The 22,253-nt window shown below is 36.2% G+C and overlaps 4 protein-coding genes and 1 pseudogene across 8 annotated transcripts; 1 reads left to right on the forward strand and 4 right to left on the reverse strand.

Annotated features, from left to right (window-relative positions):
• Positions 1-151: 151 nt before the first annotated feature.
• Positions 152-984, reverse strand: LOC103328061 (triphosphate tunnel metalloenzyme 3 pseudogene; annotated as a pseudogene).
• A 3,791-nt stretch (positions 985-4,775) lies between these two features.
• LOC103328063 (DEAD-box ATP-dependent RNA helicase 35) lies at positions 4,776-8,972 on the forward strand. Of its 2 annotated transcripts, XM_008230450.2 has the most exons (4): positions 4,776-5,220; positions 5,592-6,501; positions 6,679-7,590; positions 8,515-8,972. In XM_008230450.2, the coding sequence occupies exons 2-3, from the start codon at positions 5,603-5,605 to the stop codon at positions 7,541-7,543; spliced, it is 1,764 nt and encodes a 587-aa protein (XP_008228672.1). In that variant the 5' UTR covers positions 4,776-5,220; positions 5,592-5,602; the 3' UTR covers positions 7,544-7,590; positions 8,515-8,972. The 2 variants fall into 2 exon arrangements, with proteins under 2 accessions (XP_008228672.1, XP_008228671.1); XM_008230449.2 differs by lacking the exon at positions 8,515-8,972 and having other exon boundaries at positions 4,777-5,220; positions 6,679-7,789.
• LOC103328062 (uncharacterized) lies at positions 7,967-8,836 on the reverse strand. Its single transcript, XM_008230448.3, has 2 exons — positions 8,354-8,836; positions 7,967-8,215 (listed from the first exon to the last, which is right to left on the reverse strand). Exons 1-2 carry the CDS (start codon positions 8,834-8,836, stop codon positions 8,111-8,113), a joined length of 588 nt encoding a protein of 195 aa, XP_008228670.1. The 3' UTR covers positions 7,967-8,110.
• A 768-nt stretch (positions 8,973-9,740) lies between the features above and the next one.
• On the reverse strand, positions 9,741-14,235 carry LOC103328076 (uncharacterized). 4 transcript variants are annotated; one of them, XM_089050172.1, is made up of 7 exons: positions 14,039-14,235; positions 13,610-13,696; positions 13,373-13,497; positions 13,164-13,260; positions 12,035-12,144; positions 11,369-11,443; positions 9,741-10,167 (listed from the first exon to the last, which is right to left on the reverse strand). In XM_089050172.1, exons 2-7 carry the CDS (start codon positions 13,677-13,679, stop codon positions 10,117-10,119), a joined length of 528 nt encoding a protein of 175 aa, XP_088906298.1. In that variant the 5' UTR covers positions 13,680-13,696; positions 14,039-14,235; the 3' UTR covers positions 9,741-10,116. The 4 variants fall into 4 exon arrangements, with proteins under 4 accessions (XP_088906298.1, XP_008228684.2, XP_088906300.1 ...); XM_008230462.2 differs by having other exon boundaries at positions 13,610-13,741; XM_089050174.1 differs by having other exon boundaries at positions 13,965-14,235.
• A 2,139-nt stretch (positions 14,236-16,374) lies between these two features.
• On the reverse strand, positions 16,375-20,285 carry LOC103328064 (NADH-ubiquinone oxidoreductase 24 kDa subunit). Its single transcript, XM_008230451.2, has 10 exons — positions 20,091-20,285; positions 19,970-20,002; positions 19,799-19,864; positions 19,127-19,243; positions 17,916-17,993; positions 17,722-17,827; positions 17,564-17,610; positions 17,023-17,100; positions 16,865-16,930; positions 16,375-16,705 (listed from the first exon to the last, which is right to left on the reverse strand). The coding sequence occupies exons 1-10, from the start codon at positions 20,145-20,147 to the stop codon at positions 16,598-16,600; spliced, it is 756 nt and encodes a 251-aa protein (XP_008228673.1). The 5' UTR covers positions 20,148-20,285; the 3' UTR covers positions 16,375-16,597.
• Positions 20,286-22,253: the final 1,968 nt, after the last annotated feature.

A 22,253-nucleotide genomic window follows, 5' to 3' on the forward strand; every position in this document is an offset into this window, starting at 1 on the left:
GGGAAGTTGCAGTATCTGTTTTCTTTTCTAATCTATTCTTATCATAGATAGTCTTTCAAAATCAGATGGTCCCTGCAGATTGTCATCCCATTTCCGCAAGGAAACTTAAACTTGGAATCATGCCAAAGGAAAAAACAGAACAAGCAAGCCATAATAAATAATCTCTACTATTTCCATAAAGGATGATAGACAATAAATAATCTCTGTAGAAACCACACATTGAAGAAGAATGCAGAGAATCTGCCTTCTCCATTGTCTTCATCTCAAGCTCAATTACACAGTTTTCATTTATCACACAGTTTACATTCCAAGTATCATCAAATGTCCAAAGCCTCACTCCGGCAACTTCCCAGACTGGAATATCGCAAACTTCGAAACCTCTGAATACTGAAACCTAATCCCATTCTCCTCCAACAACTTCTCCAAAATCTTCTTATCCCTCTCAGGGTTCGAGCTCTCACACTCCACCTCATAACACGTCCCAAAATCATAGTTACTCTCGTCCACCTCTATCTTCAACCCCTTCCACTCATACACACCCCTCACATTCCTAAACCCACCCAAGCACACAAACCCTAGCCCTTCCTCTCGGACCCCGTATTCCTCCCTCACGCGTGTTAAGAGCGCGGAGGAGTCGACAACAGAGAACCGCCACGGCTCCGCCACGCAGGAGCGGCCGAGGACCGGGTCGAAAGGCTCTTCGAGCTCTTGGACGCGGCTGACGCCGTCGGAGATGACGGGTTTGGCCTTGAGGGAGAGGACGCAGGGCGAAACGCCGTCGTAGAAGCGGAGGCGGAGTATGGCGCGGTTGGAGGAGAGTTCGGCGTTGGAACCGTCGAAGAAGATGTTCTCTTGGATTAAGGTTTGGACGTGGAAGGGGGAGAGGAGGTCGGTGAGCTTTTGGTGTGCGGAGGTGTCTGAGAGGCGGAGCTTCACTTCCACCTCCATTGTTTTGGTTGCTAAAGGCCTGACGAGTGAACAATGTCGTGTGTGCTTCGCTGATATTTGATATGGAGCATATGGTGGGAAGATGAGGAGAGATTTTTATTATTTTTATTTCAAAATAATAATTTATTTATATCTTTCTTGTTTATTTCTTTTGCCTATCGAATAACAAAGCTTTGTAGCTTATGTAGTTAAGAGTAGTTACATTATCCCGAGATTCTGTATTTGAATTTTTCCTTCTCAATTTAGCTCGTTTATAAAAAATAAAAATAGAAAACCAAAAATTTGAAGAAATTGAAAATGGCATTACTAATTTACCATATGGTAAAGGTAAAATAGAATAAAATTATGGTTCTTGTATTCCCACTTAGTACTAGATAGTATGATGACAAGTTTATTAATTTGTAATCGGATTATGAGGAATTGAATTGAGAAGGAGTTGGATTGAGGATAATTAGATTCCGGATTCCTATTGAAGTTCTTTACTAAACCATATGGATTGAGGGGAGTTAGATTTCGGATTTCTATTAAAGTTGTTTACTAAATCATATGGAATTGAGGTAATAAAATGTCATCGTTGTTGGGTTAAAGTAGTTGGAAAATTTAGAATTTTAAAAATTATGTGAGGATATAATGGGTAAAGAAGATGAATTCCTAGTGGGTTAGTTCTCCAGGAATTAGAATACTACCTCCCACCCAGGAATTGAATTCCTCCAAAATCAAGAATTCAATTCATAATTTTGTGTGAGCCTCACTTGCTTTTTAATTTCTTGATATGAAGTAAATGCAGGAATCCTCCATAGATAGAATTCAATTCCTGATGAGAACTTTAATTCCTGATTAGTACACACACAACTATAATACCGTAGGAATTTGAATATGAGACCTTTGGTTTGCAAATTGAGGTCATTTTTCACTAGGTTAGACCCCGTTGGCACGAGGCACGTTCTATATCTTAATGAGAAAGTGAATAGAACTTGACGTATGTAGTAATTAAATTGGTCATGTTAAGGATACCATCTTTAAGAGAAACACTTGCATGAAATGAGGACAACACTATTTTGCTATCCCGATCAATCACGATATGTCACGTGTGATCACTTTTCCACATGTCAGTCTATAATTGGTCAGGGATAACAAAATATTGTTATCCCCATTTCATATAAGTTTTCTGCATCTTTAGAGACTAACTTGTGTACCATCTCTTTAATAGAAGTGAAGCCTACCAATACAATGGGTCTCACCTTTATTAGAGAGATAGTACACAAGTAGGTCTCTAAAGATGCAGAAAAACTTGTATGGAATGGGGATGGCACTGTTTTGTTGTCCCCAGTCAATCACATATTGAAACATGGAAAAATGATCACACTTGGCATACCGTGATTGGTTAGAGATAGCAAAATAATGTTATCCCCATTTCATGTAAGTGTTTCTCCTAAAGATGGTCTCCCTATCATTTTCCTAATTAAATATGTATTACATGGCACATGCCACATCATTTAGGACATAAATTTAGTGCACAAATTTGGTGTCGCTAGTATTATTGAGATTTTATATACCTAATATTTTCTTTTGTGGAATAAATCTGAACATGTTCTGATGTTCAAAAGCAATGAAATCTTTGAAAGTAAATACTTTTTTTTTGTAAATTTTGAATGAAAATAATTGGTTTTCAATTAACCATCATGTTGAGTTCTCCTATACTATATTCTCTTGCTGAAGAGAGAGTTAAGGATAGATACAGGAACCATTATCACCTGTAAGATTTAATGAACAGTTGATATGGGACGGGTTTTTCAAGTGGCAAATGGGTAAGTAAAACCCGTAAGAAAATGAAACAAAACAAAACCCTCACTTAGGGGGGTAAGTTGGATTGGAAAATCCAATTCCAATTGATTTCGGTACGAAAATTTCCAAAAGAATCTGACTTTGATATCCGAATATGCCGAAATCAGAAATTTCTGATAAAATTTGGATCTGAATCGAAATGTATCCATAAATTCTGAAATTTCCGAAATTCAGATAAATTTTTTTTTGAAGTTCTCCGAACCCATTTTGATCCGATTTTTCTAATTTTTTCCTAAATATTCCGAATATTAATAATACTGTCTAAATTCTAATTCTACTTGCATTGTTTTTAGTTTATAAGTCCTATATATGTTTCAATTCTTATTTGTTATATTTCAATACCCACGTACAAATAATCATATATGCATATATACCAAACATAAGAATATATAACTTTAAGAATATATTTTTTACAAATATGCTGTTTTTTTTTTTTTGGAAGGCATTGAAATTCCCTATAATGGCCAACCGATTTGTTTCTTGATACTCCACAACAGGATTGAAATACTGTAACAATCTTGTCAGTAGAATTCCATTAGACGCAACAACACTAAACTCAAACAAAAGAACAAGGGACACAGGATATGTTGACGCAATAAAAAACCTCAAGATTGGGAAAAACAAAAACCAAATCATTATGAGAAATAATACAAAAAGGTCTTACAAGTCTCAACTCACAAGACTAACACTTACATGGCAAACTTGCCAACTCACCTTTGCTACTTAACCCAATCAGCAATCTTGTCTTCCTTTGTCAACAAGAGATGGCACAACACTGGTCTCAGTTGCTCACACCTCAAGGCACGATTGTTGATCACTATCATGCATAATGCTCATGAACTCAAACATATATGAAAAGATGATGATTTAATCACTCATGGAGGCTAACAAGGAACAACCACATGAGTTTTCAATATGAACGCTAAAAAAATATTCTCTCGTCCTTTTCTTTTCAAAGTCGCAAATAACAAAACAGCTGAAGTTCCTTTCTTATTTTGCACGCTTAAATCTAGGCCAGAGACCAAAAAGGCTTTTAGCAAAAATGGTCTTTTTCACAAATATATTCTTTCATTAAAACAAATAAAGCCACTTAACTAAATACCCAACTGAAAACACATAAGAACCCTTTTATCAACACAAAGCCGCGCATAAATAAACACCAACTAAAGAGTATTAACTCATTGTTAAAAACTCACTTATGTTTGGCATTGGATTATGTAATACTAAAACCATATATCAGTCCTATAAATTTGACAGCCACTTTTGATGAACTTCCAAATATGCAAATATGAATTAATGCATGGATGCAAAACATACATTGGCATTGTCTCTGAGCCACACTGATCCAGGATAGCAGAACGTCACTTAAAAGCTATAGGTTACACTTAAAGACCTACTCTATATTTTTGTAATAGGAAATTGCCAATATACAAAAATTGGTCCTAACAAATATGCTTGTTTGAATTTTTTTTTTTTAAATGCATATGTGTGCTTGTTAAATAGGAGTACATAACTTTAAGACTATATATTTCTGATAAATATGCTTATTTGAATATAACAAAAATGCATATGTATGTTTGTTATATCCAAACCTTGTATATGTGAAGAAATGAAACATTGTTATATAAATTGAGATATGAAAGTTTGGAATTTATTTTGATGTTTTCAGCATTACTCTGATCAACAATGCATGTAACCTCTATAAAATGGTATGATCACATATTTGAATTGAAACTAGATGTTGACTAGATATGCAACTTTGTATCCCAAGTCAGATAGAGGGTTCTTGGCATAACGCCTATAGAGAAGTTTAGAGGGAGAAACTGAGATGATTAGTTTTCTGGTGGACAAGGGAGTGGTTGCCATCCCACATCGTTTTTATCAAGCGGTGGGGATCCCACATCGGTTTCTTAGAAAACCTTATCTGTTTTCTTCTCTATAAAAGCTTCATCCCTATGAAGTCATCACTTGAAAGTCAGACCTCATCTTGTTTTTGGGCTGTACAAATCTTTGTCTATTTGGGCTTTCTAAATGCCCAGCTGGACCTGGAGTCTTTCAAATTTTGACGACTTAAAGTTCATAACAATTAACTAGTATTAATCATATCAAAGCCCGAGACTTCCGAAATTATTAACTTTCCGGAATTTCCAAAATTTCCGAAATTGCCGAAAATTCTATTGCGGAATAGGAAATGTTTTTTTGGGTCAGATAATAACGATTGGGTTCTTGCCCGACCTCACTTCGATATTTAAAGCTTCGATTTTGCGTTCAAATCAAACCCAGTATCCTCCTTCGCGGACTCACCAGAATTGGCCTGAACCGCTCTGAACCGCTTTGTATACAGACTCAACCAAGAACATCAGACCCATTTGGGTTTGCAGAAGCTGTAGCCATCACGCCCTCTATCGTTCTTCTTCTGCTGTAACTGTATGTTTTCTGCCACCTTCTTCTATTCTCTCTTCTACTTCTTCTGCAACCCTAATTTCTCTGGCACTCTTTTATTCTCTATAATTCAGGGGTCTAATTTGGTATTGTTGTATTAGTTTGTGAATTGGAGTTCTTGTACCCTTAAAATTAACTCAAATCGATAATCTACTCACAAAATATGGCCTGATTGGATAAATGTTTCTTTGTTAAATTTTAATACTTCAAGTTCTCCTGTGTATATTTATGCACGTATGTCATAATAATTTTGGTATTAGGGAATTGGGTTTTCTTTGGTTTTACTGTTTTGCATTTGGCAGTTGGGTTTGCTTTTGTTCAATTCAATGATTCCTTAGAATTTTGTTCTTCTATAGGAACTTTAACCATGGAAGAAGAAGATGACTATTCTGAGTACGTACCTGTGGCGAAGCGGCGAGCTATGGAAGCTCAGAAGATTCTTCTGCGCAAGGGAAAGTCTTCCGGGCTTGAAGAGGATTTGGAGAAATCAAAGCTTGCTGAAGCCAAACCTAGTCTCCTTGTTAAAGCATCACAGTTGAAGCGTGAAGCTCCTGAGATTACTCCAGCCGAGCAGATGGTGCAACAAGAGAAAGAAATGATTGAGAACTTATCGGATCGCAAAACGCTTATGTCAGTTCGTGAATTAGCAAAGGGCATCACTTATACGGACCCTATACCAACAGGCTGGAAATCCCCGTTGCATATAAGAAGGATGCCAAGCAAGCAATGTGATTTAGTCCGAAAGCAATGGCATATCATAGTTAGTGGTGAAGATGTTCCACCACCTATTAAGAATTTCAAGGATATGCGATTTCCTGAACCGATTCTGAAGATGTTGAAAACCAAGGGGATTGTTCAACCAACCCCAATTCAGGTGCAAGGTCTTCCAGTGATTTTATCAGGGAGGGATATGATTGGTATCGCATTTACAGGTTCAGGAAAGACATTGGTTTTTGTGTTGCCGTTGATTATGGTGGCATTGCAAGAGGAGATTATGATGCCAATTGTTCCAGGTGAAGGGCCTTTTGGATTGATTATTTGCCCATCAAGGGAGCTCGCAAGGCAGACTTATGAAGTGGTGGAAGAGTTTCTCATTCCTTTGAGAGAGGCTGGATATCCAGAGATAAGGCCTTTGCTCTGTATTGGAGGAGTGGATATGCGGTCACAGTTGGAGATTGTGAAGAAAGGCGTTCATATAGTTGTTGCTACTCCTGGAAGGTTGAAGGATATGCTTGCAAAGAAAAAAATGAATCTCAATAATTGCAGGTAAGGACTGTCATTTTACAAACTCTATTTCACATGTCCTTTCCATTGACGGGCTTGTTTGATATGATGGATTTCTTTTCTTTCTCCCTTTCTTGACGATCTTCTATCTGCAACTTTATTGATGTTCTGTATAATTACAATTATAATGATATTAAACGCCACTGATTTCTTTTGCAGATATCTGACTTTGGATGAGGCAGATAGATTGGTAGATTTGGGCTTTGAGGATGACATAAGAGAAGTGTTTGACCACTTTAAAGCTCAACGACAAACACTGTTATTTTCAGCCACCATGCCCACAAAAATTCAGAACTTTGCTAAAAGTGCTTTGGTAAAACCTGTCACTGTAAATGTGGGAAGAGCTGGAGCAGCAAATCTTGATGTGATTCAGGAGGTTGAGTATGTGAAGCAAGAGGCCAAGATTGTTTACCTTCTTGAATGTCTACAAAAGACCCCACCTCCAGTTCTAATATTTTGTGAAAACAAAGCTGATGTGGATGACATTCATGAATATCTTCTGTTAAAAGGAGTGGAAGCAGTGGCCATTCATGGAGGGAAGGATCAGGAAGAGAGAGAGTATGCCATTTCTTCCTTCAAGGCAGGGAAGAAAGATGTCTTGGTTGCCACTGATGTTGCCTCCAAGGGTTTGGATTTTCCTGATATTCAACATGTCATAAATTATGATATGCCACCAGAAATTGAAAACTATGTTCACAGGATTGGACGAACTGGAAGATGTGGCAAGACTGGAATAGCAACGACATTTATAAACAAGAATCAAACTGAGACAACTCTTCTTGATTTGAAGCATCTCTTGCAAGAGGCAAAACAAAGGATTCCACCTGTTTTGGCCGAGCTTAATGATCCAATGGAAGATGTGGATGCAATTACCGATGCAAGCGGAGTTAAGGGTTGCGCTTATTGTGGTGGGCTTGGTCATCGTATCCGTGATTGCCCCAAACTAGAGCATCAGAAAAGCATGGCAATTGCTAGCTCTAGAAGGGATTATTTTGGATCTGGTGGTTACAGAGGGGAAATATGATAGTTTCACTTACACCTGTCTGACTGTTCACTTTACAAGTCGAGAAGGTGAAAAATTTGATCTTTGTACTCTTTTTGTTTATTAATGCATGTACTTTAGCTTTTCCTTAAACACGAGCCTAAGTTGAAATTTGATAGTGTAATTGGATGACCATTTTCTGCAGTATCTCAAGTGGCTGTAAGCATTCTGATAGATGTGTACATACATGTTTTTGCCTTGAATATGGGAAAAGAGTATCTTTGAACATATTTTGCATTTCTTTGATCCTCTTCTTTAAAATAGGAGTTAATGTGAAACAAGTTTTTCTTTTTAAACAAAACCCTGTTTAATATAGAGCTGCGCTGCTGCGCAGACAGCTTGAACTTCACAAATCCAAAGCCCCTGGCAGACTATAAATATTAAGTAATAAACTGAAGTTTCATGTCCATAAAGGATGGTAAATATCAAGTAATATGATATTACAGTGATATTCTGAGCAAAGAAAAGAACAGAACATGGTTGGCTACATATACTATCTGAGATTACATTTTGATGGAGATGGATTCATCTATCTAAATAGTATATCCATTACATCAGCAGTGCCAAAGCATTAGCTCTAAGATTTCTGGTGACAAGAGATGGATGTGGATCTTGGTGCAAGATATCTGACAAACTAGTTCCCATTCTCCCATCCTGTTCATCCATCAAAACCAGTCAGCCAAAAATCATGAAAATTATGTTACAAACTTACAATTAACCCATAATTCATATGCTTTCAGGATATAGCAAAAGTACTAGGGTTTAAATTACCAAAGTGAACAGCATAATTACCTGTGAAGAGTTGACACTTGTATTTCCATCAGTAGACTTGAATTCTCTTGCTACCAGATATCTGGGGTCCATTTCTAGCATCTGAAACTGCTGATATATCTCATTCATCAACTTCTTTCTCTCTTGTGCACTCTCAAATAACTCTTGCTTCATGGTTTCAGTTTCTTCTTCAAGAATCCTCAACCGCTCATTTAGTTCTTCAACTTCACTGTTGCACACTACAGCTTTACTTGTTGAACAACCAAGAAGCAGCGGTTTCGTCACTGCCTTTTCAGCAACCCAAGTCCTTGAATCCTGCAATGGTTTTTTCCCATTTGACCTGGCCTCCAAATTGTACCGATACGATTCTCTTTCCTTTTCGATCCTTTGGCGCTCCGGCATGGAACCATTGTTAACTCTTTGCTCACTACTGCTTGCACACTTCCATGTCGAAAGCTTCTTGATTGATGAACATATTTCGAACTCATGCTTGACAGTTTCCATTCCAATATTTATTCGTAGATATATGTGTATATATATAAAGACACACACAAAATACTAAGGACTTTCCTTGGAACTTAGCAATTTGGCCTGAACTTAATTATATGCGTGCGGCTTCCGAGAGGCCATTTAAAGAAGAGCTTTAATACTCTTGAACAAAATTTGGGCATGTACCAGACAGTTGGTTAGAGAAAATGTGGAAGTGAATGATGATAGCTTCCGTATACTTTTCTTCACTTCTAAGAATGCTGGTGTTTGGAGTGTTATCTGTTATGGCCTATGGATGCGTATTGCAGACTTGCAGTAGTGACAGACAGAACTGAGATTTAAGGATTAGCTTCTTCTAGGTGAGAGAGAGAGAGAGAGAGAGAGAGAGAGAGAGGAAATTGCTTAGCACTTGCTGAATGAAGGGTCTTTCCTCGAAATTTGTCTCCATTCTTATTGGGAGGCAATATCAGCAGCAATACAAGCGTAAGTTATAAGTCAGGCCTTCCCTTCAGAAACTGATAATTAAGCAATCGTCAGCTCAACTTTGGCTCGCTGTTAGATATAGTAGGCAAATTTTGGTTCCATTCTACCAGTACCAGCGGCTTTTGGTCTTACGCTGAATTTTCAGTGACCAATAGAACCAAATCTTCAGATGGTATTTACTAGCAAGTCCCTTCATCACCTTCCTGATGACAAACAAAAAAAATTACCTCGAGTCTTTTTTTCCTATTCACCCAATATCTCTTCTTTTCTCTGTTTTTTTTTAATCAGAATTCACCTGATTTCATCGTTCACTAATCACTATGCATCATCTGACATGTCTAAAGACATGTCTAAAGTTAATGAATCACCCCATGCTACCGACACACATAAAATATTCCAAGATAAAACGCGCGCACAAACACGTATAATGTTCTCATTTGAAAGATCCAACTCCTGTGCATTGAACAAGTGTCATAGTGGATGAGACACCGATAAAAGATACAAAATCATTTACAAGGAACCTGGAGAAGGCTATATAATAAATAAATAAAGGAAAAAAAAAAACCTGTATAATAGAGGCTTCACGTTTTATTGTACTAAATACACAGGTTGCTTACTCTATTTTTTTATTGAACTTGATGAAGATTTGAAAAAGACAAAAAAAGGCATTGATACAGGTGTGCTTCGAGTTTCATCTCATTTGTGCAGTAGGAATGTAGATGTCGTTTACCCTTCACTTCAGACTTTTCATCTTGAATTGATGATGGAGGGGAAAAAAGGGAAAGAGAATAAGAGAACCAAAGCATCTTAACTTAATCAATTGGCACTTCAACCTCCATTTTTACGCCATAACTGCCAAGAACCTGTATCACATACAAAACCATAATGAAATATGTAAAATGCCTAATAGAATTTCAGAAGTTAATAAAACCATGCTAGGTATTCACATTAAATGTCACAGGAGCCATCAGAACTTTAAATTCGCTGATAAGAGAAAATGAAACACTGCCATAAACAAATGCCGGCTCTTATAGATTTGCAAGTTCAGTTTCCAAGTGTACAACAAGTAAGGTAATCAGATGATTCTGTCATGGTTTTTAAATGGGAAAGCAGACAACCAAATGTTTGATAGTTCTGGTGTCCTCTTAAAAGTACATAATGCCGGACCCAAGAATCTAGAACTAAAATTCCAACCAGCAAAAATATTAAATACCTATGCATTTGGCAAAACTTCCATCTCTATGCCTAAAATTCCTATTAACTTCTGGTGAGATAATTGCTTGCACTAACTGAACCTAAATATTCGATGACTGAAAAGGTTATTTAACTTTATAACATATGCTTCTGTAACATAGTCAGTCCAAAAAAATTAAATTTATGTGATATGATACATCCTCACTCGTTAGCAACAGGCTAACTGTCTGAGCAACTGTAATGCAATATTCTTGAAACTACCTTAGGAGGATAGGTCATGAGCAAAACACAAAGAACTGCACTTGCTTTTTGAGTACAGACTGCTCGCTAAGGGAGACATTTGGACCTTCTAAATTGCATGCATCATTGGGTTGTTAAGATGGATAAAGCAATGACGTATACTTCATTTTCCCTTTTTCCTTCCAAGTAGTGCAGTTTTTAGTTGGACTAAAGACTACAGCAATTAATTCTTAATGCAACTAGAGAATGCTGAAACATTTCAAAAGCCTTTCAAACTCTTCAAGGGATAGAAATGCTCAACTTTGATCTCTGGTGAACACCCAAAGATTAATACCTTAATATAGATAAGCATCAATTATCACATATATTTGGGCAAAAATCAGCCATAGTAAGATTCTGTAGCTGGAGAAGTTGTCTAGGAGTTGTTCTCGTGCCACTTGTGCTTACAAAGGTATTTCATCCTTAGTGTTTGAAAATAAAAATGATATAAATAATGGCTATATCATGTCAGCCCTCATTTAAAGCCTAAAAAATTTGAGCAAGATATAAGCAAGTGTACCCATGGTCCACCCCGTTCTCTATATGGTAATGGTGGTCACAAGAAATACATGATAGTAAAACATAAAATACCTTAACGAAGTCATCTAACGTCAAATAAGATTCCCTTGTATATCCTGCTTCTTGTAAGACTTGAGTCAACACTTTCTGCAAATGAAAGAACAATATGAACATAGGATACAACAGAATTCAAAATTTGCTCCTTGACTAGAAAAAACATATCAGTGTGATAAGCATGTCAGGAATTGTAGATAACTAGGCTGAGAATAACTTATCCTAGTCAGGAACTACCAAAAACATGAATAAAAGAAATTAAAGATGCCAGGACCAAGACTTACACCCAGACCCACATATGTGACCAAACATGCATGCCTGATCATAGGTCAGATATGGAGCAACAATGCTCAAATTTATCCGAAATAACTAGTCTAAAAACATTAGAAAGGTGTTGGCTGAAGAAATTAGGAAAGCAGATTCAAAATTTGCAATGACACCAAATATCACTCTATGCAGCCAAAGTAACAAGGATAAGAACTTTCAGTTTCTGCATCAGACTAAGGTATTGATAACTTGATGATACTCACTGCACAGCTCATGAGTCACCAATTGATAGTTTGAGTACAAAACTCAACATACACCAATTAGGTGAGAATCAATCAAAACCATTAACTCTTCTCTTGCAATGTTATGACTGAATGATCAAAGAAAGCGAGAAAATGGATAAAACCATGATATTACCTCTCTTTGCTCGTCAGACATGAAGGAACCAGACAAATCACGCAGCACTTCTAATATATCATTGAAAGACACCTTCCCATTACAGTCTGAGTCATATACCTTGAAAATAACTGAAAAAGAGACCATGTTATGTTAACCCAACACACAAACATGCTAGAAGATTTTCCCTAATTGTCATGAATACTAGAAGAATATAAGCAAATATCAAGAATGGCAGTAGAAGCAGTAACAAGTTAGTTGCAAAAGGAAAATAAACAATGATTATAATAACAATATTAAAAAACTTTACCAGCTAACAGTGGTAATGCCTGTATGGCTTCAAAACCACCTACCCAAACTACGTAATCTCATTTACTGGTACCAGTTTTCCTGTTTAGGTTTAGCCGTTTATTTATTCTCCTTGATAGAGCTTGTTTCAGAGAAACAAGCAAAGATTACTTATCTATTGCATCCATGAGCATTAGAATAACTATTTGCAAGTACCCAATACTTGAACGGTTCATATTTTTCACAAGTATTCTGCAGAAAATCATACCAACACCTATTTTTTACACACTTTTGTCATCCCTTCAAGAACGAAATGTGTTTACTTTTCTTCCACTTTCATGTATCACTCTCTTTTCAGTCCTGATTATTTGAAATGATAAAAGACTTATAGCAAGGGTGGAATTTGATTCATATGCCATAATAAAATTTCCAACGTAAAGCGACAATAAAGACTGGACCAGAATAAGCAATAACATATACAGAGTTCTTTGACTCTGTTTCAACAACTGCAGAGTTATTTTACTTCCTGCATGTATTCTAAGTGGACTCCTTGTACACAGGCATGCAATTATTGTCAGTATTAATAAAATTTTGTTCCTTCTCAGAAAAGAAAAAAAGTAGAGTTCTTTTGGCATAAAATATAAAAATGAAAATTTACAGAGTTGCACCCATTTGAACAGATAACATCAATAATCCACACAGAATACACTAGCCACTAGCTTTACCCATTCCTTAGAACATGAAATAACTCATCTGGAACATATTATATGATTTCAACTCAAAATAAGCCAAATACATTTCACAATCGTAAACGAATCAGTTCACTATAAAATACTAAGCTTAGTGGGACCAAATAACTTACGTTCACTTTTCTGCTGCATACTAGCTCTAGCACTAAATGCAGACAAGAAGGCCACAAAGTCCTTAAAATTCAAACCATCCACCATCTTAAGCAACCTCTGAGGAGAACATAGCAGAGCCATAAGTCAGAAACTCACACCATGCATTACCAATGATACAGAGAGCGTGGATTGAACAACTAAATATAAGCTCATCCTAGCAGTGGACTACCTGAGAGAGTGGATTCATTGCAAACTCGGGGACCGACAAGAATTCATCAGCTGAGATAAAACCCTTTGCATTCCGATCAAGTTGACAAAATCTTTGATATAAGGATACAATTTCTTGTTGAGAAACTGATTTTCAAAACAAAACCAGATCAACTAAGTATTAGCATTGATAACAACAAAAGCAAATTGCAACGCGTGAAAGAGAGACAAAGAAAAAATAACAAAAAGAAATACCCACATAAATCATTGCAGTGTTCCTGTACTTCTTCAATGTCATACTGAGTTAGCATGGATGAAGCACTCCCCATTGGTTCTCACTTCAAAGCTACAAAATTTGAACAAAGAACAAGAACCCATTCATCACTTACCCCTGTAAGTCAAATGCCAGAAACCAATAAACAAATAAACACTAATTTTACACTTCAGAAGGTTTGGGTGCTGTGTTAGATTGCTTAGAAACGGTGGCAGGCAAAAGCAGGAAAAATTAAAACTTTACAAAATCTGAACTTCTCCTGTCGCTTACATAGTTAGTTTTATTCATTTCTTGGGAAGCAGTTCAATAGCGAAAACTTAAAAATCAAAATGGTCATTACCAGAATTCCTTCAATTCTTTTTCTCGGCAACCAACAGAAAATGAGAATAAATAGGAAAATGAAAGAAAAGGCACCTGGAATTCTGAGCCAAAAATATGGCTGGAGGCTCAGATAAGATGATACGATTTGTTGGGAAAAATACAAGAGATGAGCTTTACTTTGTCAGCAACGATAACACTTGAAAATCAGACATTGTTTTTGTCCAAGGAAGTGACTCGGCGAGGAGGTTATTTTGCTGGCAAATTCCCGAAAGAGTTCGTGATCGAATGCTTGCCTATTGTATTAAATAATTTTTTAAAGGGTGATTTTATTGGCACCCTATTATTTGCTCTTTCCACTCTATGTTAATTTTAAATATAAATAACTTATTTTATCATTATACATAAATACCGTTAAGGACAAAAAAAAATTTAAATAAAAATTAAATTTGCTTGCTTACACCACACATATGTTCATGCAACCCTAGTTAGAATTTTTTTTCTCAAACCATCATGTTCCTATAACCCTAATGAGGTTTATACATTTATATTGGTGAAAAAATATCTTGTATTTATTCATGAAGGGTGAGACTAAAGTTAGAGAGGCTTCAAATGAGGTATGAGTTTATTTTTTAACGTTTCTCAAGTTTAGAATTTCATGATGGTCATTAGTTGCGTTCAACATACCAGTACCAAACGCGATAAGTATATTCAATGGGATGCCACTAAAACATTGTACATATTTCGGTTGTGTTTGACCGGCCATTAACTTAAGATGTGGTGGATATCCACCATAACATGGACAGTGTTCGGTGGTGTATTACCGAATTTTTACCTACAATTCAGTGGCAATGAACCGAAATATTTATTTTTTCAATAACTTATTGTCGACCACAAATTTAATGCAAACTATTTTGACCTTACTACCATTGAAGGAACAAAAACAAGAAGATGCCCCCAAAATAAATGACACATCATCCAATGTAATGGTCATCTCACCAAAAGGCATGTGAAAGGTGTTCGTTTCGGGATGCCACCTCCTCGTTGATGTTGTGGGACGTTGTTTATCAAGTTGAGATGATGAAGCCTCAGTAGTACATCTGCAAGTCCTCTTCATATTTAAAAAACAATATTAAGTACAAACTCAATAACGAATTTGATAGATGATCACTCAAACAAGAAATGAATTCAATATACTACCACTGAAAAATGAATTTGAAACAACTTATTTGGTGGACTAAAATGTCCACAAATGATTTAATTAAAATATTTAGCTCTAAACAGTAAGTATTGAAATTTAAGTGTTTTATATACTAATTTTCTAGATTCGGTGGACTACTAAAAAATGGAAACACATTCGGTGGTCACCACTAAAAAATGGAAACAAATTCGGTGGACTACCACTGAAACAAGATAACGATTTCGGTAGGATTTACATAGGTAAGTTAAGGAATGGAGTTCATGAGGACAATTTAGGAAAGAAAAATGGGGTGTCAATGAGTAACTTTAAATTTTACTAAAATTTAGTGGGGTGCAAAGAACAAATATTAGAGTGCCAATAAAATCATCCCTTTTTAAAATGTCATTTTTGAAAGTTATGAGCTCATCATTTCATTGATTTTTATAACATTTAGAGAAACTTTTTTTTTTTTTTTTTTTTGGGGGATAAAGCACAACCATTTCTAAACAATCTTAAAATTGCTAAAAATATGACGATGGGTAAATTTCTAAACAATCTACATGTGTGTAAATTTCTAAACAATCTACATGTGTGTGTGAATTTTTCCCCTTCCTCACCTTAACTTTGGCCCCAAAAAAAAGAGTGGTATCGCTCACCTGCTCCATAGGGAATGAGGAATTCCACGATTAACCAACTTTTTGGACCTACTTCACATTGTAATTCAATAATCTAAATGAATCAAAAAACGAGTATGTTTTTAGACATACGTTGTTGAGCATGTGTGTTGAATCAAAAAACTAGTAGCTCAAGTAGTTAAGAGCATTTACTCATGCACTCAAGATGCTTTCTTTGATTCTACCACCCTCAATATCACTTGTATATCAAAACTAGAGAGCGAAGGCAAAAGCGTGCAGGCATAGAGTTATGCGCATGACAGTGACACAGTACAGGCTCTCCTTCTTGTAAATCTCAAAGTCGTTTTCATGTATGACGATTTATCAAGGCCTCAAAGTTGTCTTCATGTATTAAGAGTTATCAAGGCCCCATATCTTTCCAATGTACAACAACTAAAGCTTTGGCAATTCAGTGATTATAAATGAAAGCAAAGATTCAAGTGGTTTGAGTTCTGGATATCATATAAAGTTGTGAAGCATAGCAGTCTGGAGAACAAATGGGAGCAGAACAAATGGGAGCAGAACAAATGCTTCAGTGCTCACAGTACTAAGGCAAGCATTCGGCCATAAGAAAGATCTTCCGGGCAAGCCCATGAAAACACTTGAAAAACTGTATAGCTTAAACCATAGCATATTGAAAGATCAAAACATACAGAACTACATCACTGGCAGAAGTTAGACTGCCACCTCAATACAAAAAATGGTTGAGTATGTAACAACAATTCCAACGAGTCCCAAAGCAATGGGAAGCCTGACAGCATTCCGAGCTTTGCATTATTAGAGACAACATTTACCATAATATTAGCATGCATCAAGATCCCGGCACGGAGGAGGTTTGGGCTCACCGAGCAACGTAGTATTTCCTCCTTCTGGTCCACACTTAATGCGTTTAGGGTTTTGAGTGCCATGCTGTAAATTTGGAAATTATATTACACTATGTTGCAACAATATAGAATCATAGATAATCTAAACAAGAGACCTCAATTAGGATGAGGGATTAAAAAAGTTCTAGAATATAACAAAACCTGGGAAGAAAACCTAATAAGTATCTACACCTAGTTTCCTTACCGGTGGCTTCTCGCCCTTTCTTAACTTCTCAACTATTTCCACAACTAGCTCTGGAGTAACATCTTCCTGAAATTGACATAGAATATAAATATAAATTCCAAAAAAATTCAATCAGTATAGCATCCACGTAATAATGAATAGAAAAAGTCTTGACCCACGTAGTAATTGTATGTATATCCCTCCGATCCATTGGAGTAATCAGCGACTGTAATCATAGGAGCATTCACACAGCTTCCCTGTAGACAACCAATGACTTAAATCAGAACATGCATCACTCCTTCAAAATGAACAGCAAAAAAATTGAAGAAGAAGAGTATGGAAAACAAAAATCAGTAAAAAGAGGGTCTCATAAAAATTAATTTATCCCTATTTAGGATCACAGGTGGTCAACCAAGGAATTATGTGAATGGCATGATAGTGAGGGAAACTAGTGAAATGCCACACCAACATTAACTCATAATTTCTCTTGGTATGAGCCTTTTGTCTGTCAGAAACTGTAACTTAAGTTTTCAGGCACCTTACAAACTTTATCACCTGACGCTATATTAAAGTTTCATGGACCACCAGTAACCAACATATTAATTCTTTTTCTTACTGTTATTCTCATCTTCATTCCAGCATGAATCAAGCAAAATCAGTGCTAAAGACTAGTCAGAAGCTGAAGGTTTGGATCACTAAACCGTTGAAGAAAAGACTCACCATGCATTCCATTTCTCCAACTGAGAATAATCCATCCTTGGTTACTTCTGCACATGACCAATTCAAAGTTTATTTTCACATGCTCTTTTATCTACTAATACCTTAGAATGGTGTGCATTGAAAATTAGAAGAATTTTAAAACCATTTATAAGACTCACCATTGCGCTTCACTCCTAAGTGATTCAGTAAAGCTGCTTCAATGTCTCGTGAACCACGAATCATACATGGTGTTGTGCCACAAACCAAAAGGTGGTACTTGCCCACCTAAAACCAATCAGAGAAAAACACTTGGGTACTGGAATTTGCATAATGACAAAATGATACAACAATATTAAAATGTAAAATTTCTTACCTTCGTCCGATTGAACATTGAATAAAATGTTGCAACTTCATATACACGTATAGGTGCAACTTCGATAACCTTTGCTACCTGGAACATCCATGAAACAATAAAATAACTAAAACTGTTCATGTAGCCTCTTTCATTCTCAATAACTGGAACTTCAACTCAGCACAACAATGAGCTTTTAACATGCTATGCTGTGGAAAAATATTATACTCAATGATCAAATTTCATTTCAAGTACAAAGTTTGGATATCACATATCTGTGATGCAAAATTGGGGTAGAACTTTGGTTAGACCAATCTGACCAATCTGAATTTCAGCAAATCAAGTGAAGGATATTTTATAAATAGACCAAATACAAGATAGACACTAACCCCCCCCTAAACTTCTCATGTCCACCCTTAATGCAGAAAGAGTGACACAACATAAAATGACGCTCACCATTGAGTCAACAAATCCCCACAATAGATTTAAAAATTGAACAAACACATAACAAAGCTTATGCAATAACAATAGATAAAGAGCCTGGCAATTATAGACTAAAGGTAATACAGCAAACACAAAATCTAAATATCAGTGTCTAAACGCATTCAACATGTTAAACAAACCAAAAGCAGGAAAGCTCATATGCTGGCTCTGCATCATATTCAGAGATATTCTAAATTAAAAAAAAAATTATGTCTAGAATTATCCAATGGGTACAGAAATCATGTCCTAGCAGAGAACAAAGATTGCTCAAGGAACAAGAACTTCAAATCTTTAACTCTTGCTGATTACTTCAGTACTGATTGCAACATTACTATTGTGCTGTTAAATTCTACAATTAACTATTTGAACCAGTGTGCCAATTCAGTCTTAGCACAATCACTCTGATCTCTACTCCTTTTGAACAGAACACACTTGAATCTTTGTTTGATCTAACTATAATCCATATGATCCAAACTGGTTTTACAAATATTATATATACTTCTAAGCTAGATGAGATACGAGACCAACATATGATATTATCTCAAGCTGGGAGTAAATATTATCCAAACTGGGTTTACAAATATTATTATCTGACAATAATTATATTATCTCAAACCAACATATGATATAATATTTATCATGTTTCTCTCACACACAGAAACCAGAATTGTATAGATGTGTTATAGAGATATGTGCAAAAATAAGTACAAGATATACATAATTTTAAACAACCGCTCATGCCAACATACTGCATTCATTGCTGAAACAGGGAGCCATCCTCCATGCTGCTGCTGTGCAAGATCCAACAGAGGAATCACTGCAGATTGCTTGTAGTTGGATGGATAATGAGACAGTATCTCTTTCGCCTACAAGTAAAAGGATGACACTTTTTAGAACTTCATTAATATGAAACAATCTTACATGTGCCAAGTGAGACAGCCTATATTCCAAAGCTCAATTCAAGAACTTCCACAGCAACATCATCATCATAAATATGAATCCATAAGAAAAAATGTGTAAAATGCGGCGCATAACTTGGGGGATTTAAACCCTATGGACGATACAATTCTAGAAACTTAACTTAAATACAAGGTTGGAATCGTTCAACACCGACTAGGCTCTAGTAATGTGGAAATTTGGAAAAAACAAATCTTGGTTGAATTGAGGGGGCGAAGAAACCTAAAAATGAGTACACATCTTTGCTTCTTGCAATGTTAGAATTAGATACCAAAGCCTAAAGCACACATTGGCAACCACATTTTTTAATATTTTATTTTTCAAAAATTATACATGTTTCGCCACATTTACTGCATTGCTTCGCCAATGAAGATTATGCTAATACAATAGAAAGGGGAAACCCCAAGAAAGGAAAAAAAAAATCATACTTTTTATAACAAAAAAGTAAGAATTTTATGGATTACCTTCTGTTTGTTAGCTTCGTTGAACTCCCATGGTAAGTCTGGATTGTTATCCGGAGAATCAAGATGCTGCTCAATGTTTCAAATTCCATTCAATAATCCAATCCGTTCAATTAATATATATAATTTCAAAAGGGCAATATGTAATAATGAAGAACTATGAGTAGAACTCACGTAGTTGAGGGCAGTGGAGAAGGATCGGGCAGGCTGCAGAAGAATCGAAAAAGCGAAAATTGTGAGATTATGGGAGTGATTGGGAGGTGAGAAAATGAGAAGGAAAATGGGAGAAAGTAACCTGACTGAAAATCCGACGGATCTCGTGGAGACGATTGGAAGCGAGGCGAGCCAGCATTTTGGAACAGCTCCGAACACAACTTGCTACTACAGAAGCTGAGCGAGAGAAGGAGAGAGCTTTGGGGCTTCCAATGAACCGGACTCACCTGAAGCTGATGAATGGGATGTCGTAGACGATTAGGGACCGTCGGATCTTGTTTCGGTTTGGTTGATCCAGTGCTTCGCGGCAGGAGTACTCACTGGTTTGAAAAGTGTACCCAATTGGGTTGGGCCAATGTTGGTCAATTCAATATATTCGGGTTTGGGCCGGCTGAGTAAGCTTGCGGGATAGAAGGATTTCAACACAAAAGAAAAGTTTAAATTAAATACTTCTAATCGCAGTTACTGGATTGAATGAATTATACTATTAAAAAAATATGTAACCAACTAGCATATCTAATGGACGGCTCAACAAATATGGGATAGACAGTTGGCTAAAGCAGTGTACCACCCCTCTTGTCTCATCCTTATGGTTTCGGAAAATTTTGGAGATGTCACACTAGTTTAATTTGTCACTTTAAAAAATTAGGGTTTTTAGGTGTAATTGTCCCTGAATTTGTACTCGATTCAAAAACTGCACCAATCACTAAGTGTGAAGAACAAATACAGAAACTTCAATTGGCACTCAGTTCCTGGAGTTGGTTTCAGATTACTTACACTCGAAACTGCATACTTGCTCTTGCTTTTGTGCATATATGTATTAAAGGCTAAATTACTTTCCCAGTCTTTATAAGCAAAGATTGGAGCACATAGGAAACCAGTATGAGTGAATCAAAAGCCATGTAGCAAATGAGTAGAAAAAGAGGACATCAAGTTATCATATTTAGGCAATGGGGCATGAAATGCCATGTTCTTTCCTAGACCCTGAAGCAGGCCAACCCCATTGATTGGTCTGATCACTTGTTTCTTGATGTATATCCAGAAGATAGAAGACACCCCAAATTTTGGCCTGGAAGCCCAGCTTGCTTTAGGTGCTTGCACCTTTTCCTTTAATGTTGTTGAAATGACAGAAGAAGATTGTCAATAAATCTGAAATTATTGTCCCCAACAAGAATCTTTTTGGCATTTTTATGACTGTAATTAGCTGATTAATGCAACTATATTATGCCTAAAGCAAGAGTACTCAGCTCCTCTGTGTAACTTTCAACCCTTATTTCCCTGAGGCAGGTTTTTACCTTTCCATTGATGAGATATTTTAATGGCTATTAAGCTACCTATTTGCAACTGTGCAGGGATGTTTTGGAGATATGAAGACATTTACGGAGCTCGTATCTAAATCCTTGGAAAAATCTTTGAACTGAGATGAATACTGCTTGCTTGAATCAGGGCTATCTTAATTTTCTGATAAAGTTATTCATATCAACTTGAAAATTTGTTCCAATTATTGAAAAAACTAAGTAATTATGAAAGCCTCCTTTCTCATATTTAGATTTAGGCATGTACAGATAAATGATATTTCTTATGCATTAATTTCATAATCTGTAGTCTGATCCAAGCTGATAATGACAAACGGAATTTTCGACGAACTCAGAGAGGGAGAGAGTTTTTGTGGCCATGTTCTATACATCTGAACCCCAAAAGGATAGTCAACCTAAAGGAGGCTTGGTCAGCAAGGAAAGACCAAAGTATTCAAAATTGTGCAGGATTATGCAGATCACACTGGGAATCCTACCAGCGAGGAATAAGAGCACTTCATGTGACAAAATTTTAGAATTCTACCATCTCATTCTTGGTTTTTCATGGTTTGTAGTAACAGACCAGACCAAACTGATATGTCGCATGTAATCTCACTTGTTCTGCAGATAAATTTGTTGCAGTTTCTTTATGCATGAGAAGATCATGCTTCTTGTCAGTGTTTAGAAACTGTATGGTGCATATATACGAACTAGAGTTTGGAACCATGTCTAGTAGTTTTCTTCTTATATACGATACTTCGGGTTTTAATTACAATAGTTTACTGTAATTTAGATCCAAAGCCACAAAATCTTCATTTATTTTTTCTATCAGATTACCTTAGAACAAAACAAAAAACGTTTGCCAATGCATGGACATGATACAATCAAATGCTTCAAGATATTAGTAACCCCCAATTCTTCTTCAGAAAAACACAACCTTATATGGCATT

Source organism: Prunus mume, linkage group LG4 (assembly GCF_029339155.1).
Source record: "Prunus mume cultivar Tortuosa linkage group LG4, ASM2933915v1, whole genome shotgun sequence".
Taxonomy (NCBI): domain Eukaryota; kingdom Viridiplantae; phylum Streptophyta; class Magnoliopsida; order Rosales; family Rosaceae; genus Prunus; species Prunus mume.

Coding starts and splice junctions, on each gene's coding strand:
- LOC103328062 (XM_008230448.3), bottom strand. CDS start 8,836: ATGGAAACTGTCAAGCATGAGTTCGAAATATGTTCATCAATCAAGAAG. Junction 8,216..8,353: donor CAAGTGTCAACTCTTCACAG/GTAATTATGCTG, acceptor ATGGATGAACAG/GATGGGAGAATGGGAACTAG.
- LOC103328076 (XM_089050172.1), bottom strand. CDS start 13,679: ATGGGGAGTGCTTCATCCATGCTAACTCAGTATGACATTGAAGAAGTA. Junction 12,145..13,163: donor TATGCAGCAGAAAAGTGAAC/GTAAGTTATTTG, acceptor TCTCTTTTTCAG/TTATTTTCAAGGTATATGAC. Junction 11,444..12,034: donor TGTCTGACGAGCAAAGAGAG/GTAATATCATGG, acceptor TTTCATTTGCAG/AAAGTGTTGACTCAAGTCTT.
- LOC103328064 (XM_008230451.2), bottom strand. CDS start 20,147: ATGCTGGCTCGCCTCGCTTCCAATCGTCTCCACGAGATCCGTCGGATT. Junction 17,101..17,563: donor TTGGAGAAATGGAATGCATG/GTGAGTCTTTTC, acceptor GGTTGTCTACAG/GGAAGCTGTGTGAATGCTCC. Junction 16,706..16,864: donor GAAAGGGCGAGAAGCCACCG/GTAAGGAAACTA, acceptor CCAAATTTACAG/CATGGCACTCAAAACCCTAA.
- LOC103328063 (XM_008230450.2), top strand. CDS start 5,603: ATGGAAGAAGAAGATGACTATTCTGAGTACGTACCTGTGGCGAAGCGG. Junction 6,502..6,678: donor ATGAATCTCAATAATTGCAG/GTAAGGACTGTC, acceptor TTTCTTTTGCAG/ATATCTGACTTTGGATGAGG.